This window comes from Procambarus clarkii, chromosome 77 (genome assembly GCF_040958095.1).
Source record: "Procambarus clarkii isolate CNS0578487 chromosome 77, FALCON_Pclarkii_2.0, whole genome shotgun sequence".
NCBI classification, from domain to species: domain Eukaryota; kingdom Metazoa; phylum Arthropoda; class Malacostraca; order Decapoda; family Cambaridae; genus Procambarus; species Procambarus clarkii.
Genome location: NC_091226.1, coordinates 17,338,582 through 17,354,922, shown reverse-complemented (window position 1 = coordinate 17,354,922; position 16,341 = coordinate 17,338,582). Strand labels below are relative to the sequence as shown.

Sequence of the window (16,341 nt, the reverse complement as noted above, 5' to 3'; positions counted from 1 at the left end):
TTTTGGATGTTTTGCTATCCTTCTTAGAGGAGACTTTGTTCCAAGGATTCTTCTCCCAGGTCATTCAGAGGGGTTGTCTGTCATAGCCATCCTGATGTGTATCTCTTGTGTTCATGATGCACGGAAGTATGCACACTGTTCATATGTCTAGCTCAAGCTATTGTACAGAAAAGAGGCGTTTTATATATTTCAACTTTTTTTTTTTTTTTTTTTTTTATAGAATACCTGAACGTGAAGAAGTATTTGTTCAAGACCATGATCAAGTCGACCTTGGATGGACCTATGATAAAGCCCAACAAAAGTTCTTGCCTTGTGAGAGCACAGTCGACGACTTTAAGATATGCGATCCTAAATTTCATTTTGAAATTTTAAAAAAAGACTCTGTTAATCATTTAGTGGAAGATTCTCATGTTTTCTCAGAAACAGCATGGGCTCATGATTATAAACACATGATGAAAACTGGTGATGTAATACTCTTGAAGGGGAAAAAAATAATTGAGAAGAAAAGTAACAATCCAGTTCCTCATCAGGATTACATTGTCAGTTCTGTTAATTTTGTGTATCATGTTGATATGCTCATCCATTCTCCTTATGAGTTAGGAGATAATTTGTTGGCAGATTTGAAAAAATATTTGTACTCAATGGTTGATGACAGTACTGTAAGCTACATTCCAAATGGATTAGGAATGGATCATTTTAATGCTGTTATCTATTGTCCAGGAAATATAAGGAAATGTAAATCTGTTAAACATGCTTTACAGGAATTTTGTCGCCTTGTGAAGGACTCTGAAGCCAGTAAACACCCTTTTTCTTCATACCTGATAAAAAAACCAGTTTTAATCAATTCTATGAGTTTGTCTTATGCTTCTGTTCTTAAAGACTCCAAAAGAGAAGCTAAGGAGATCAACTTGACATCTATTCCAAACACACGTCAAAATCTAACGGGTAGAAATCACCCTGTTGAAATAAAGAATCGAGTTATCAGAAGTGAAAATGTATCTAAATGTGAAGGAAATCATGTTAATGGCAAGAAAGATAGTAACATGCAAGAAAATAGGAATACCTGGCCAGGAAATGAATCAAAAGGGTCTTACATTAAAAATGCACAAACTTGTAACGGCAGCAAGAACGTTTCAGAAAAGAAGAAAATGTCAAATGGTGAACCTGAGGAGTTTTCCAAAGAAAAAAAGTTTAAAAAAGATATTCAACTAACTGAGGTCCATGTAAGCCGGCATGCAAATACATTACCCAAAGATAATGTTAGCAAGTCAGAAATAGCCGTTGATAATAAAAAAAATACTGTTACATATACTGATTCAGATAAGAAAGGTGAAAAGTCCAGCAAAGGAAGCACTGGCTTTGGTTATGCTCTGCGCTCTAAAGGTGCAGTTCCAGAAGCCATAAACACTGCTCAGACACAGAACAAAAGCTCTAAAAATTATGCTCCTTCAGCCTATAAAGTAGAGTCTACAGCAGTAACAACTGAAGGCTCCAGGCGCCATTTATTATATAACACAGAAGATAAGCAACACCAAGCACAGTTTAGTAATGTAGCAGATACACTCTCCTCTGATAGTGGAAAAGACCTTGATGATGGCATAGGAATAAATTTGGACACAATTGTTGCAACAAGTGATGAGAACAAATCAGATTCATTTAAATTGCAGCAGAATGGTAATGGGGATGAAGCTGGAAAAAGTGGTGACTACCCTATTTCTCACTTATCAAAACCTTTCCAGAATTTACAATCTCAAGGATACTGCTTCAGTTCTTCCTCAACAAGGAAAGCTCATAATTCAGATCCTCAAATTATTTCTAGATTGTCACTTAATGAAATGTGTAACTCAGAGAATGATAATGGAAAGGTAAACATTTCAGTCAGTTCTAATACAGGTATATCTAAAGACAAATTTCAAGAACATTTTAAACACAGTGATGATGAAAATAAAGAAGACTTCAATCTTTCCTTCGGTTATCTTAAACCTGAAGAAGAGGTTTTTGATGAATGTGGAATGATGAGGAAGTACTATGGAGTTCGTTCAGAAATGAAACCAAAAGCCATAATTATTCTTGGGGCTTCAGGAAGTGGAAAGACAACACTGGTAAACTTTGTTGCTAACTATTATAAAGGTGTTAGAAGTGCTGATGGTGAGTTGGTACATGTAGTTAGAAACTCTAATGATGTACGATCATACACAACATCAATTACTGCATATACATTTTGTTCTGGAGAGCATGATACTCCAATAACCATTATAGACACTCCAGGGCTGAATGACTCCTCCGGGGCAGAAGTGCGAGATCATGTCCAGTCACTTAAAACCTTCTTGGCAAATGCTGCCTCACAAAATTATGAGATTCATGCCATTGGTTTTGTAGCACAAGCTCATTTGGTACGTCTAACATCATCAGAACGTCTCGTTATGGATTATGTGTCCACTCTGTTTGGTCAAGACATTGAAAATCATTTCTTCACATTTGTTACATTTGCCGACAACCAGGAGACTCCACCAGTTGTGGAGGCCATGAAAAACTATGGCGTGAAGTGTAATAGTTTCTTGAAGTTTAATAATTCTGCTCTCAGCAACAACAAAACAAATGAAATTGATGATCTGGACAGAGTTTACTGGAGAATTGGAAACAAGAGCTGGAAAAAGTTTATGAAATCACTTGATAATCTCCCAGCTTTGTCAGTCAACACCTTGAAAACCTTGCAGAATGAAGTGTTTACATCAACTGTGGTTGAATCTGCTGAAAGAGAGTTGAGAACTGAATTGAAGGTATTCATCAGTTATTTCAAGGAAGGTAAATATTTTATTAAAGAGACACTTCAGTCTTGTGATAAAGTTTGGGAGTTGGCATCAGTTGTTCACCACCTTAGATCTAATCAAATGTCCAACTCTATGAATGTTGAATGCATTTTAGTGAAATTTGCTGAAGAAGTTTGCAAAGAAAATGGTATTTCACATATTAATTGCATAAGGCTTCTTTCTCTTGCTCCCTCAAGACAATTACTAAATGCTGGAATTGGAGTCATACAGAGTATTGCAACTTTGTATGAATATGCTGTTAACGTTATAATTAAACAAAGGAAGACTTGTTCAAAGATTATTCCAAAATTCATTTACTGTCATTCCTGTGAAAAAAATCATGATTTGGAAAGAGTACAACCCTCATCAAAAATGAGAATACCTATTCTTGGATCAAATGCAAAGGTCATTACTTATAGGTGTGTAAAATGTGAATGTCTTGGAAATGTGCATGGTGAAAATCCAGTGGATTCCTCTGAGGGTTCACCAACTCGTAGTCTTGACTTGAATAAGTTGCTTGAACACACAAGAAATTGCTTAGCTGATGTAATTGAAAAATTTTCCACTCCAGGATATATCATAAATGTAGATACATATTTGAAATATATCAATAATGTTACAAATCATGAATTTAATAATTTCATTAGAGATCTCCTGCAAATGACCCTGAAATGAATGTAACTTAAAACATTATATATGCCCACAATTTTTGCTAAACTTGCTATTTAGTTAAGGATGTGCTTATAATTTATGATAATTTTTGGGAAATGCATTGAATTTTTGCTAATAGTTGCATCACATAAGAATGTGATACATCTACTAGCCTTCACAAAATTTTTTAGTTAAATATTTGTTTATCAGTCTTTGATTTTGTTTTCTTCAAATGCCTCGGCAATATTTGAAAATTGTTACAATTTTTTAAGTTTGTGTACACCCAAATATATTGTTATAGTTTCAAAATTTGATAGTTTGTGTACATGATTTTTAAATATAGGTACAAAGTATGAAGGTACACAGTGGATGATATTTAAAATGGTAATGTACTGTGTAGGACTTACTACACAGAATGGCAATAGGTATTTGACAAGTCTTATATTTTGATTTTATGAAATTTTGCAATCAATATGGTTGGCATTACATTTTTTTTTTAATTTTAACATAAAAACTATTTTGCAGTTTCCATAGCAGGAATATTATGATAAAATAATTTAATTTTGTTTATATTTGTAATATGAATAACTATTATTTATGCAAGAGTACATACATATGATAAATGAACAAAGGAGAATTTGAAGGTATTGAGAGGTATTGAGTACCTCTCAATTCCTTAATATTTGAAGGTATTAAATCACTGTGTATTAGTGGCTTTATACATAACACCACTAATACACAAAGCATTTTGGGCATAATGTAAACAAATTTGGAGAATAATATACAAGTTTAATGGGGGTAATACTTAAATCTACATGAGAAAAAGATAATGTTTTGAATTTTTGAAAGTTAAAAAAAAATTTACTTGTTTATGAAAACCTTATGTTCTGGGAGGGTTCCTATTCGTGGATCCATATGGTTTGCTATCCGGCAAGCTCCACTTAATTTAATTCTTGCCAGCGAGAGCTAGGCCTTTGCAAGTCATACAAGCCTAAAGAGGATCATAGGCCATAACCTGGCACTTCTTTAGAAGTGCAAGGAGCAGGGGACTGTAGATTACCCTAACCAAGAATGGGCCGCCAGAATGTTGGGCTAACTAAAGCATATAAACAGCAAAGTAAAGAAAGCATAGAAAATGGGACAGAGAAACTCTTGAGACTAGTGAACATTACAGTCATGAAGCAATTTTCTGGTTAGCTCTACCGATGCAGCACCTGCACATCTTTCCCGACACCTTTGTCATATTGCCTGGCACTTATTTCTATGGCATTCACTGTTATACTTGTCTTCCTTTGAATTCAGGTCAGCCACTTATTGGTTGCAATATGAAGTTTCTAACATTCTGGTTTGTGGACAACCCTTTCTTTTCCTTGGGTGCCTTGCATGGCCTTTGCCATACTAAATACTATATTATTATTATTATTATTATTATTATTAAATGTTTGAGTGGCGTGAAGTGAGTCAGATCTGTTGGGTGTTTTAAGATGGTGCTGCCTTTGCGCTACTTCAGGCATGCCTGTTCTATTTTTGCCCCCAGACTGTGGGTATGTGGCAGCTTCATATTTAGTTGCCTTCTCTTTCTGGCCCTGATATCATGGAGGATGACAAGGTTCATATTCACTCGACTGGAGTTTTACATGTTTGAGCTGTTGTGGAGCTGTTTTCCAGTCAGTTGGGTTCTGTGATTGCTTGCAGGCCTTGGCTGGTGTGCCTGCGACTGCATCCTTGTTGTTTGCAGTTGGGTTCTCAGAAATGCAACCAAAGTCGCTTGCTCCTATCCTTCGGGAGGCAATGACAGACTTGCTGCACGTCTCTTGCAGTGGGCTGTGCTGCTCCATTCCTTGGATTTGGCTTGGTCTTTGTCCCTTTGTCTAACCTTTCTTTGCCTCTTTGTTGTTTTCACTTTTTGCTGTGGCAGCTTATCACCTGCTCAGTTATTTGTTTTTTTCAGTGGGGGTGCTCTCTCTTCTGCTTGGGGGGAGGAAGTTTTAGGGTAGGGCCTAACTTTTTCTTTGTTAGGGTAGGCTTCCAGTGGAGATCCCTGGCTGTTGTGCCTCACCTCTTTTGATGGTACTGTGGGAGGACATCTGGACTGTTTTGCCAACTCTTGGTCCCATGATGCTTGGGTCTTCTAGGTAATATCCTGGCCTCTAGAGTGAAGGTGGTCCTCAAATCCTCCATTTGGTGTTGAAGGTCTGGGGTTAAGAGTACTCCAGGAATCTGGAGTTAGCACTCTACTCCGCAGCTCCTCTCAATCATAGAGTGGTTGACTCTCTCAAGTTAACCATCTCTGTGGTGGGGACCCTAAAGTAGTCAAGTTAACCCTCGCTCTGTGGTGGGAGTTCCAGTTGTTTTCAGTCTCCAAGAGGGCCTTTCCAGGTCTATGGCACATTCTTAATCTTTTGGGCTTGAATTGCTTCATTCTTTGTTCATAGTTCTAAGACCACCTTAGCTCAAGCCTACCTGGTGTTTCAGGTGGATTCATGGATGGTGTCCCTGTACCTACAGGATTCCTACTGGCATGTTTCTATTCATCCTCAGTTTATTGACTGGTTAGGTTTTGTGGTGGTGTATCAGGCTGACTACTTCTGGGTTCTTCCATTCGACTTAACTCTGGCTCGGGTTCGGCTCCCGAAACATTCACCAAGGTTGCTGTGTGTGTGGTTTCTGTACCTTGGGTTCTAGCATTTTAAATTTGGTTGTTCATAGATAGGCTTTTCATACCGAATACTGTCGAATTCCTTCGTTTTGCCGTGGAGGAGCCGCTGGTCTTGGTGTTAAATGATGGCATTGCTCCAGCTGTGGCTGTTGACGTTCGGTGTTGATGTATACTCTGTCCCATTTCACAAGATGTCTCTGGCATTTTTTCACCCCTGGTCTGCTTGTGCTCCTCTTGAGCTGTCTTCATTTTGGACAAGGTTATAGTTTTCTCTCCTCACCTCAATTTTCTGTTGCTCCTTCTATCTGGGATTCTTTCTTCAAAGATTATATTGTTGTTGGGCCTTTGCTTTCAATTGTAAGGTGTGACAGCTTCACGCATGAAGAGGGGTTTTGCTCTTTTGGCTGGTGGGGTCGTTTTCTTTGCTCTGTCCTCTTTGGCTAAGAATGAGAGAGAGCTGGTTTCCTGAAAGGTGCTTGGATGGTGCAGCTGGGATGCATCATTTACTGTGTCCAGTTGTGTTTGACTCTGTGCCACTAATGATGCTACAATCTTGCAACACTTTAGAGGTGGCCATATTTTAGCATCTGATCCCTGGTAGACTTTCTTTACTCACAAGGGCCTGGAGTGGATTGAATTGGGTTGAGCTTTGCCAATAGCAAGCATCAAGGTGCCACCAAGAACCCACTAGAAAGAGGCTAATATTCAATGCTTATTTTCTCTCCTCTCTACAGTTCTGAATGTTCATAATAAAGTATGTGCACTTTCTAATATTCATCTTTTAGTAATCTTGCAAAATAATATAATTTTGAAAAGTCTAATTTTCTTTTTCTTTACTATTATGTTCTGTATAATAATTATTTTATTTCAATTATTAATTTGTATATATAATTTCAATTATTTGGTATTATATATATACCGGTGTGTGTGTGTGTTGTAGAGAATTCTTATTTGTCACATTCTTGTCGAGTGCAAAACTAGTGACTGTTTCACTCTTATAGTAGCTTGTAAAACTTGGCATGCATAATATTTGAACAAGATTTTCTTAGATTAAGGACCTGCCCGAAACGCTGCGCGTGCTAGTGGCTTTACAAGACTGTAATTACCATATTTGTATCCTCACATTCCTTATGTACATTCTTGTATATGCATAAATAAATAAACAAATGATTGGTTTTCTCCTTCAGAAGTAAAATTTGATGCATCACCACCTGTTAAGGATAAGACGGTTGCAATAAAGCATCAAAGATATGTAGGACAGGATTTAGTATGTATACTACATTGTATTTTACTATTTTTAATTAGTTTGTGAAATGCATAATTAAAATGCTTGAAACATTCATAACCAGATGTTTAAATGTTTCCTAACTTAATGACAATACTGCTCCAATTTTTCCAGTGACAATTTGGTGCCTGGTTTCAGTCTGCTCTGTGGTGATATTTGTTACGCTGAAACTTTGCATGTACAGTGGCACCTCGACTTACGATTGCCCTGACTTTCGATAATTTCGAGTTATGATATAAATTTGATACAAAAATGCATTGTGTCGTTGACTAACGATATTCGTTGGTATACGTTCAGGTCGACCGAGCTCATGGTTCCCAGTCGTGCGGGCCGACCTGCCTCAGTGTACTAGAGCCGCCCGCTTAGTTACGATCACGCTTATAAGAAATGCCATTTTTGTGGTGATTTTTTGCTTTTTGATAAAACTGAATATTATATATCATGCCATGGGTCCCAAGAAAGTTAGTGGCAAGGATCAACATATGAAAACACATGTAAGAGTGACCATGGAGGAAAAACAAAGAGATCATTCGTAAACATGAAAATGGTACTCGTGCTGTTGAACTAGCTAGGCAGTACAACAAATCTTCAGGAGAGGAGGAGGTGGCAGTAGAGGATGTCTCTTCCTTATTAATTAAGAAAATGTGTGCAGTATGGGAAGAACTGCAAAGTTTTGCTAAAAAGAATTGCCCAGATAAAGCTGTAGCAGGCTGTTGCATTGATCTTATTAATGACAATGTGATGCCTCCCTACAGACAAGTGTTGCAAAGAAGGGACAAACAATCTTCAATGAAATGATTCTAGTGAGAAAATCAAGCAGTCGTGAGCCAGAAGCAGGTCCTAGTGGTATACAGGCAAAACATGCCAGAGTGTGCACCCCAGAGAAGTCCTCACTGCCTGATGTTATAATGGAAGGGGACTCTCCTTCCAAACAGTAACACCTCTCCTTCTCCCTCCCCTCATCACCATCTTCCATACACCATCATGAGTCCTCCATAAAGGTTAGATAAACCATATGTACTGTATTGTAGTTAGATAAAAAAATGTATTTAGTATAAAATGTATTTTTAAGTTAATATTTTTGAGGTTGAGGAACAGATTAATTCAATTCCCTTTATTTCTTGTGGGAAAAAATCTTTTCAACTTACAATACGTCTTTGGGAACGGATTACCATCGTAAATCGAGGCTCCACTGTACTGCCAAGTCTATGGAAATGGCATTTGTGACTTGGAGATCTTTGTGATCATTTGCCATATTTGAAAAAATTCTGAGTGTTTACAGGTATTTCCTTTCTGGGCCTTGGTAAAAACATGAGTACTATAACTGGTGCATCACCTTCCAACCACTGAGTGCACAGCATGACCACACTAGAAACCATTAATTCCATGCAAAATAGCAGGGACATTGAAGTAACCAGCATATCTTAGTGATGAAAAGGAGAATATATACAAGATATTAACTTTAATATTATTTTTAATTTAACAATAACTCATCATGTTGGGGGACAGGCAGCCAGAGTGAATATAATAATATATATATAATTCATTGTTTCGGGGGACAGGAAGCCAGAGTGTATTCATACGTCTTATATCTTATAAGACTTATATCGGGGTCGTCCCCCCAATGCCAAATTACTGACCCTGTACAGGATGAAACCCCACAGCAAGCTGACTAACTCCTGAGTACTAACTCACTGCTAGGTGAACAGAGACATTAGGTGAAAGGAAATGTACCCAACCATTTCTGCTCCACCCGGGATTTGAACCCTGAATTATCGATTGTGCATCGAGATTGAACTCGACTGTATTGCCAGGAAATAAGCTGCTCTAACAGCAAGGTAAGTGAAACTGAGGAGTGAAATTAAAGTAATGACTTAACAAAATGCCACACTGACTGTAAGGGCACGAGCCTGTAAGCAGTACCCTAGAGTACGAACTCATGAAACCCGTCCTTACTTCCTTACTTATAGTAAAGACATATTAGTTTAATACCAGGGATGTAGAACCAATACACATTTATAAACACTTTAAACACAAGTGACCATGTGGGGCTAGTACCATTTTTTGGAATTGGCGGGACTCAACAAATAAAGTGTGTGCATTACATTTATTGAAACACAGGAAATGGGATAATACACTAGCAAGGAATAATTTCTCACTCACCAAATTAGCAATTAAAGTTCCAGTCACTGAGATTTCATTGAGGTTGATAACCTCACAGTGAGGCGAGCACCACATGAGCTCACACCACACAACCTGTGTGTGTGGAGTCTCAGCCCTCTCCCAGTTGTATTGTGCAGGAACGCTCCTCTCACAAAAAAGCGCAGGAAAACTTCACATACATAATCATACACATTTACTAATACTCAACTTAACATACTCTCAAACACTTAAATGAAACATAAAATTTAGCACAAATAAAACAAATTGGTATTTTAACTAAGAGAAATATTTACATTAATAACAACAAAAGCTAGACTTTATATACCAGTCATTACATAACTTGGTTTTTGATTTGGAAGATCCTGTGTAATGAATTTACTCAGTTTCTATTCTCGAGCCACAGAGATTTTACAGGAAAGAGATGGTTGGGTTGACTGCATCTATCTGGATCTAAAAAAGGCTTTCGACAGAGTTCCATATAAGAGGTTGTTCTGAAAATTAGAACATATTGGAGGAATGACAGGTAGGCTTCTAACATGGATGAAAATTTTTCTAACTTACAGAGAAATGAGGGCAGTAATCAGAGGCATTGTATCGGACTGGAGAAATGTCACAAGTGGAGTACCACAGTGTTCAGTTCTTGCACCGGTAATATTCATTGTCTACATTTACCATTTACATTTCGTGCCATTTACATTTACAAAACCCTGTTCTGAAACTCTCCCTGGACAGATATAATAGAACCCATATTCACCACACCAGAAATAAATATCTCTTTGATATCCCCAGTCAAACTAAATCTGTGTAAACACTCATGCAAATAAAGGGACCTATCTATGGAACTCACTCGCTAACGAATTGAAAAGCTGTCCAACCTACGCCTTATTAATTAAAAAATTAAACCAAAAAGTACCTAATTTCATCCTCATAGTTTCCTACCTAGTGCCTTAAAATCACACTGTATCTTGTGCTACCCACTCCCCCAATGTATGTGCCCAAGCCATTCAACTTCACCATTGTAGTCACTGCTATCATTATTTATTTATTTATTTATTTATGCATATACAAGAATGTACATAAGGAATGTGAGGATACAAATATGGTAATTACAGTCTTGTAAAGCCACTAGCACGCGCAGGTCCTTAATCTAAGAAAATTTTAAGGAGGTAAATACTTGCAAAATTTATAAGACAAAAAAATGATAACAGATTACATGGAATGAAAAAAAAAAAAAAAAAAGATGAGAGAAAATTGTAGGTACAGTATATTAAAGCACATAGGTAGCTAAGATTGATTGCAATGACAGCTTAAAATGGTAGTTGACAACAAATTGGTAGGCACAATACAGCAGAAACAATATAAGATTGATTGCAATGACAGCTTGAATGGTAGTTGACAAAAATTGGTAGTCACAATACAGCATATGGCTAGCACATAAAAGAAGGCAGCAATGAACACAATGATAAGGTTGTTTGATATTACATAAAAATTAGGAGATTGGGTAACACTAGGTACAGAGCAAATTTAAAGCTCAGTGTAGGAAACTAAGAAGATGAAGTTAGGTACTTTTTGGTTTTGCTTTTAAATAAGGCAAAAGTTTATCAGTTTTTCAATTCACTAGGGAGTGAGTTCCATAGACTAGGTCCCTTAATTTGCATAGAGTGTTTACACAGATTAAGTTTGACCCTGGGGATATCAAAGAGATATTTATTTCTGGTGTGGTGATAATGGGTCCTATTACATCTGTCCAGGGAGAGTTTCAGAGCATGGTTTGCATTTAAGAACAGGGTTTTGTAAATGTAGTTGACACAAGAGAATGTGTGGAGGGAGTTAATATTTAGCAAGTTTAGGGATTTAAACAAGGGAGCCGAGTGTTGTCTGAAAGCAGAGTTAGTTATTATTCTGATAGCAGATTTTTGCTGTGTGATGATGGGCTTAAGGTGGTTTGCAGTGGTAGACCCCCATGCACAGATACAATAATTAAGATAGGGGTAGATTAGTGCATAATATAGTGAGAGGAGAGCAGAGTTAGGAACATAATATCTGATTTTGGAGAGTATACCAACTGTCTTAGAGACTTTCTTAGTTATGTGTTGAATGTGGGTGCTGAAGTTGAGTCTCTTGTCTAGGAATAGGCCAAGAAACTTGCCATCATTTTTATTACTGATGTTAATGTTGTCTATCTGTAGCTGAATTGCATTTGATGATTTGCTTCCAAATAAGATATAGTAAGTCTTTTCGATGTTTAATGTTAGTTTGTTCGTTGACATCCATAAGTGGACTTTTTTTAATTCATTATTCACAACATTATTTAGTGTATGTGGGTTGAGGTTTGAGTAGATAAGGGTAGTATCGTCAGCAAACAATATAGGTTTGAGAATATTAGAGACATTAGGCAGATCGTTTATATATATAAGAAATAGAAGAGGTCCTAAGATGCTGCCCTGTGGCACTCCAACGGTAATTGGTAGAGTGGAAGAAGTTGTATCATTGATGGTTACATATTGGTGTCTGTCACTAAGATAGGATCGGATGTAGTCAAGGGCAAGGCCTCGGATTCCATAATGCTGGAGTTTAAGTAAGAGGTAGTTGTGATTAACAGTATCAAAGGCTTTTCTTAGGTCAATGAAGAGTCCAATCGGAAACTCATTTTTGTCAAGGGCTGAGTAGATAATGTCAAGGAGACTAATGATTGCATCATTGGTGCTCTTTTGGGACCGGAAGCCAAACTGGCAGGGGCTGAGTATGTCGAATTTTACGAGGTAGGAATAGAGCTGTTTGTAAATAATTTTTTCAAATATTTTTGATAGAATGGGTAGATTTGATATTGGTCTATAATTGTTTATGTCCGCCGGATTGCCTCCTTTATGGACTGGCGTTACTCTTGCTTTTTTGAGGATATCAGGGAAGGTGTGATACTCTATAGATTTGTTGAACAGTAGTGCTATGGGTGGGGCAAGGGCATGGGAGGCTCTCTTGTACACAATGGACGGAATTTCACTGGTGTTCCCTGCCTTGGTTTTTAGAGAATGTATGATGGACACAACATCTGCCGGGCTGATTGGTGAAAGGAGAAGAGAGTTTGGATAGCTGCCTGAGAGATGTGTGTTAATATGTGTCTGAGTCTGTGGGATTTTACTGGCAAGATTAGCACCAACCGATGAAAAGAAACTATTAAATTCATTTGCCATTTCTAAATCAGTTGACGGTATATCCCCATCCTTGTAGAGTTTTATTTGGTTATGTGAGTGTTGTTTAGTTCCTAGGATACTAGAGATAGTTTTCCAAGTGCTTTTCATGTTGCCTTTTGCTTCATTGAATCTATTCACATAATAGCCAAGTTTTGCCTTTTTTATGATACTGGTAAGCATTGATGAGTACCTTTTAGCTACTTCCTTTGAAACTAGGCCAATCCTAACTTTCTTTTCATATTCATGTTTCTTGTTGATTGAGTTGAGAATGCCACTTGTGAGCCATGGATTGTTTAATCTTTTGTCAGTTACTTGCTTGGTAAGAAGGGGACAATGAAGGTTGTAGAGGCTTAGAGTTTTGGAGATGAAGAGGTTAGCTAATGAATTTATATCATGGGTATTATTGAATTCAGAATTCCAGTTAATATTGTAAAGTGCCTCTGTAAGATTGTCTAAAGCTGATTCACTGTGTAGCCTAAATGAAAGTTTCTTGCTTTTTGGTGGTGTTATGTCCATGTTCGCTATGAGAAAGGTAGGATAGTGGTCAGTTGTTCTGTCGTAGATTATACCAGATACAAGGGGAGCTGTTATGTTTGTCCATATGTGGTCCAAGGTAGTGGCTGATGTTTGAGTGACTCGGGTAGGTTTGGTGATTGTGGGGATTAGCATACAGGAGTTCATGCTGTTAAGGAAATAGTCAACTTGAGAGCAATTTTGTTGACCCAGGTCAATATTAAAGTCTCCTCCCAGAATGAAGTGGTTTTTGTTGAGATTGTTGTTTATAATAAGATTCCTTAGGTTGTCTGAGAAAGAAGCTATGTTAGTATTGGGAAATCTATAGATGGCTCCAATAGTCAAAGAGGATTTAAGGGATTTAATTGTAAACTGAGCAAAAGTATATTCACAGTAGTCATCTCTGTCACTAATAACACTGTTGCAGATAAATGTATCTCGGTAATATATAGCTGTGCCACCACCTTTTTTATTAGGCCTACAGTTATGAATGGCTTTATAACCAGCTAAGTTGTAGAGTTGGGTATAGTCGTTATTTAGCCAAGTTTCTGTTAAAATAATGAACGATAGGTTAGTACCTATTGCTGTGAGTAATGCATTTAAATCGTCAAAATGTTTACCAAGTGATCTAACATTTTGGTTATAAACTGATAGACAGGTGCTATTTTGGAGTTTGTTTTTAGCCTGGTGTGCTGTGAAATACTTGCAATAATGATGATCAATGTGCTGGTTGGTGTAGATATGAGACAGAAGATTTTGATCAGGATCAATATCAGTGTGCATAGAGATGCAGAGGGATCACGATACAAGATACACGATAAAGCAAAACACAAGAATAAAAGCAAATACAATAAAATAGTAACAATTTAGAAGTAATATAAAGATCCAATAGATAGCCAGGGAGGACACAGAAGTTACATAAAATAAAAAACAAAAAATCAGTAGAGACTGACAATATAAATGTAAAATAAAAAATAATAAGAAAAATAATAATCATAAAAAAAAATGATCTTAAAGATAATTAGCTTAGTAATGGTTAATTAACAGGGTAATAAAAAGCCCTAGGTTTAGTGACAAGGGGATTAACTAAGAACAAATAATTAAGAGTATAAAACAGGCAAAGATGACAAACAAAAAAAAATAAAAAAATAAAAATAAAAATAAACACCTTTGGAAAGGAAAGGCAGGGCTTAAGTACACTTTGGTTGTATGTGAGACTACAAATTATGTTCTGGTTATTCAGCTGATATCCCACAGTCATCCAGGAAAGAAGTGAGGTGTGCTTCAGTGGTTATGACATAAGTTTTTCCAGAGTCAGTCTTCCTAGCTATTATTTTACCATCGCGCACAAAACAATGTTTAATAGCAGTGGATCTATTGCAAATTCCACGTAGTTTAAATAAGAGATTTTGTCTGAATCTGGAATTATATCATGGGTTGTTATATTGAATGCATATTTTACTACATTTTACCAAGAAATAATCTTCAAATTATGCTACAATGTACCTGTTGATAATTCTCAAATTTTACTATAATGTACAGTGGTACTTTTGTTCACGATCATAATCCGTTCCCAGAGACGTCGTCGTCATCCAAAAATTCGTCAAACAAAGTGAATTTTCCCCATAAGAAATAATGTAAATATAAGTAATCCGGTACACCCCCCAAAAATATTAACTTAAAAATACATTTTATACAGAATATTACTCATATTATTCATACACAAAACAATCGGGTATAAATATAAACCATAAATAAAATAAGTGAATAACTGCACTTTACCTTTACTGGGGACTCTTGGTGGCATTTGGGAGACGGTGAGGAGGGAGGAGCGATGTTAGTGTATGGGGAGGGTGATGAGGAGGGGGAGGAGGAGGTGAAACCGCCCCCTGCTCGCCTTAAACGCATTCATATCTGCATCACTGGTTTCAGATTTTCGTTTCACAAATTTCACTGCCTCTGTTATGCAGCAGCCAGTCAGAACCAGTCACTTAGTTAGAAGTCAGTCAAGCATTCACAGTCAAAGACCAGTCACAGGCGGTCATAGCCAAAGGCGGTCAAGCATTTACAGTCGAAGACCAGTCACAGGCGGTCATAACCAAAGGCGGTCAAGCATTGACAGTCCTAACTGTCAACCCATGTATTACTATTGTAATCAATGCTGTTTGTTGACCAACTTGTATAATTGCTATTCTCTGCCTTGTTCCCCCCTTATTTTATTTTTTATTTTTTCAACACAATTTATACTTTTAAGCTCAATTACTATTAAGTTTTAGTCAGTGTTTTTTCCCCCTCAACTTGCCCAAAATGCTATGCGTACCAGTGGTTTTAGGTATTGTATGTACTATCTCTATCTTTAAATTCTACATTATGTATGTAACTCAATGTATGTACTTTTACCTGAATAAAAAATTTAAATCTAAATCTAAAATCTAAAGACCAGTCACAGGCAGGCATAACCAAAGGCAGTCAAACATTAACAGTCAAGACCAGTCACAGGCAGTCATAACCAAAGGCAGTTGAGCATTCACAGTCAAGACCAATCACAGGCAGTCATAACCAAAGGCTGTCAAGCATTCACAGTCAAGACCAGTCACAGGCAATCAAGCATTCACATTCAGGGCCAGTCACAGGTAGTCATAACCAAAGGCAGTGTAGCATTCACAGTTGTGGTAGCAACCGGTTAGGCATTTAGTCATTCAGCCATGTTCAGTCATTCAGCCATTTACAGTCATTCAGCCATTTATAGTCAATCAGGCTTTCACAATCGGTAAACAACAAGAGTTTAATGTCATGCAGTCTGCCGCGTGATCCACCAGCTGGTAGCAACGAAGCCCATATTAATACCATCCAGATGTGGCTGGGACTGTACAGCTGGGGTGGGGTGGGGGCCAGTGGGAGGGATGGAGGTAGTGGGGAGGGTCTTGTGGCCGGATGGGGGTATTGGAAAAGCGGGGAGGGTGCAGTGGCAGTATGCGGGAGGTGGGGATGGTCCAGTGGCGGGATCGGGGTTGGCAGGGAGGGTGCAGTGTGGGGGATGGGGGTTCACCCCACCATCCATCCAGTCTC

At 37.5% G+C, this 16,341-nt stretch overlaps 1 protein-coding gene across 4 annotated transcripts in view; it reads left to right on the top strand.

The window, feature by feature from the left end:
• LOC123747179 (uncharacterized) overlaps positions 1-16,341 on the top strand; it is a 105,234-nt gene that overhangs the window by 52,402 nt on the left and 36,491 nt on the right. Inside the window, exon 3 of one of the 4 annotated variants that reach the window (XM_069313959.1) lies at positions 8,161-8,406. The exons of 2 other annotated variants lie outside the window; for them this stretch is intronic. Coding sequence is in view for 1 of the 2 variants with exons in the window: in XM_069313958.1 (XP_069170059.1) it covers positions 221-3,485 (3,265 nt within the window). In the remaining variant the exon portion in view is untranslated. Of the gene's footprint in view, positions 1-220; positions 7,466-8,160; positions 8,407-16,341 lie in introns of those variants that run through there. One more of the 4 variants, XM_069313958.1, reaches the window with a different exon arrangement.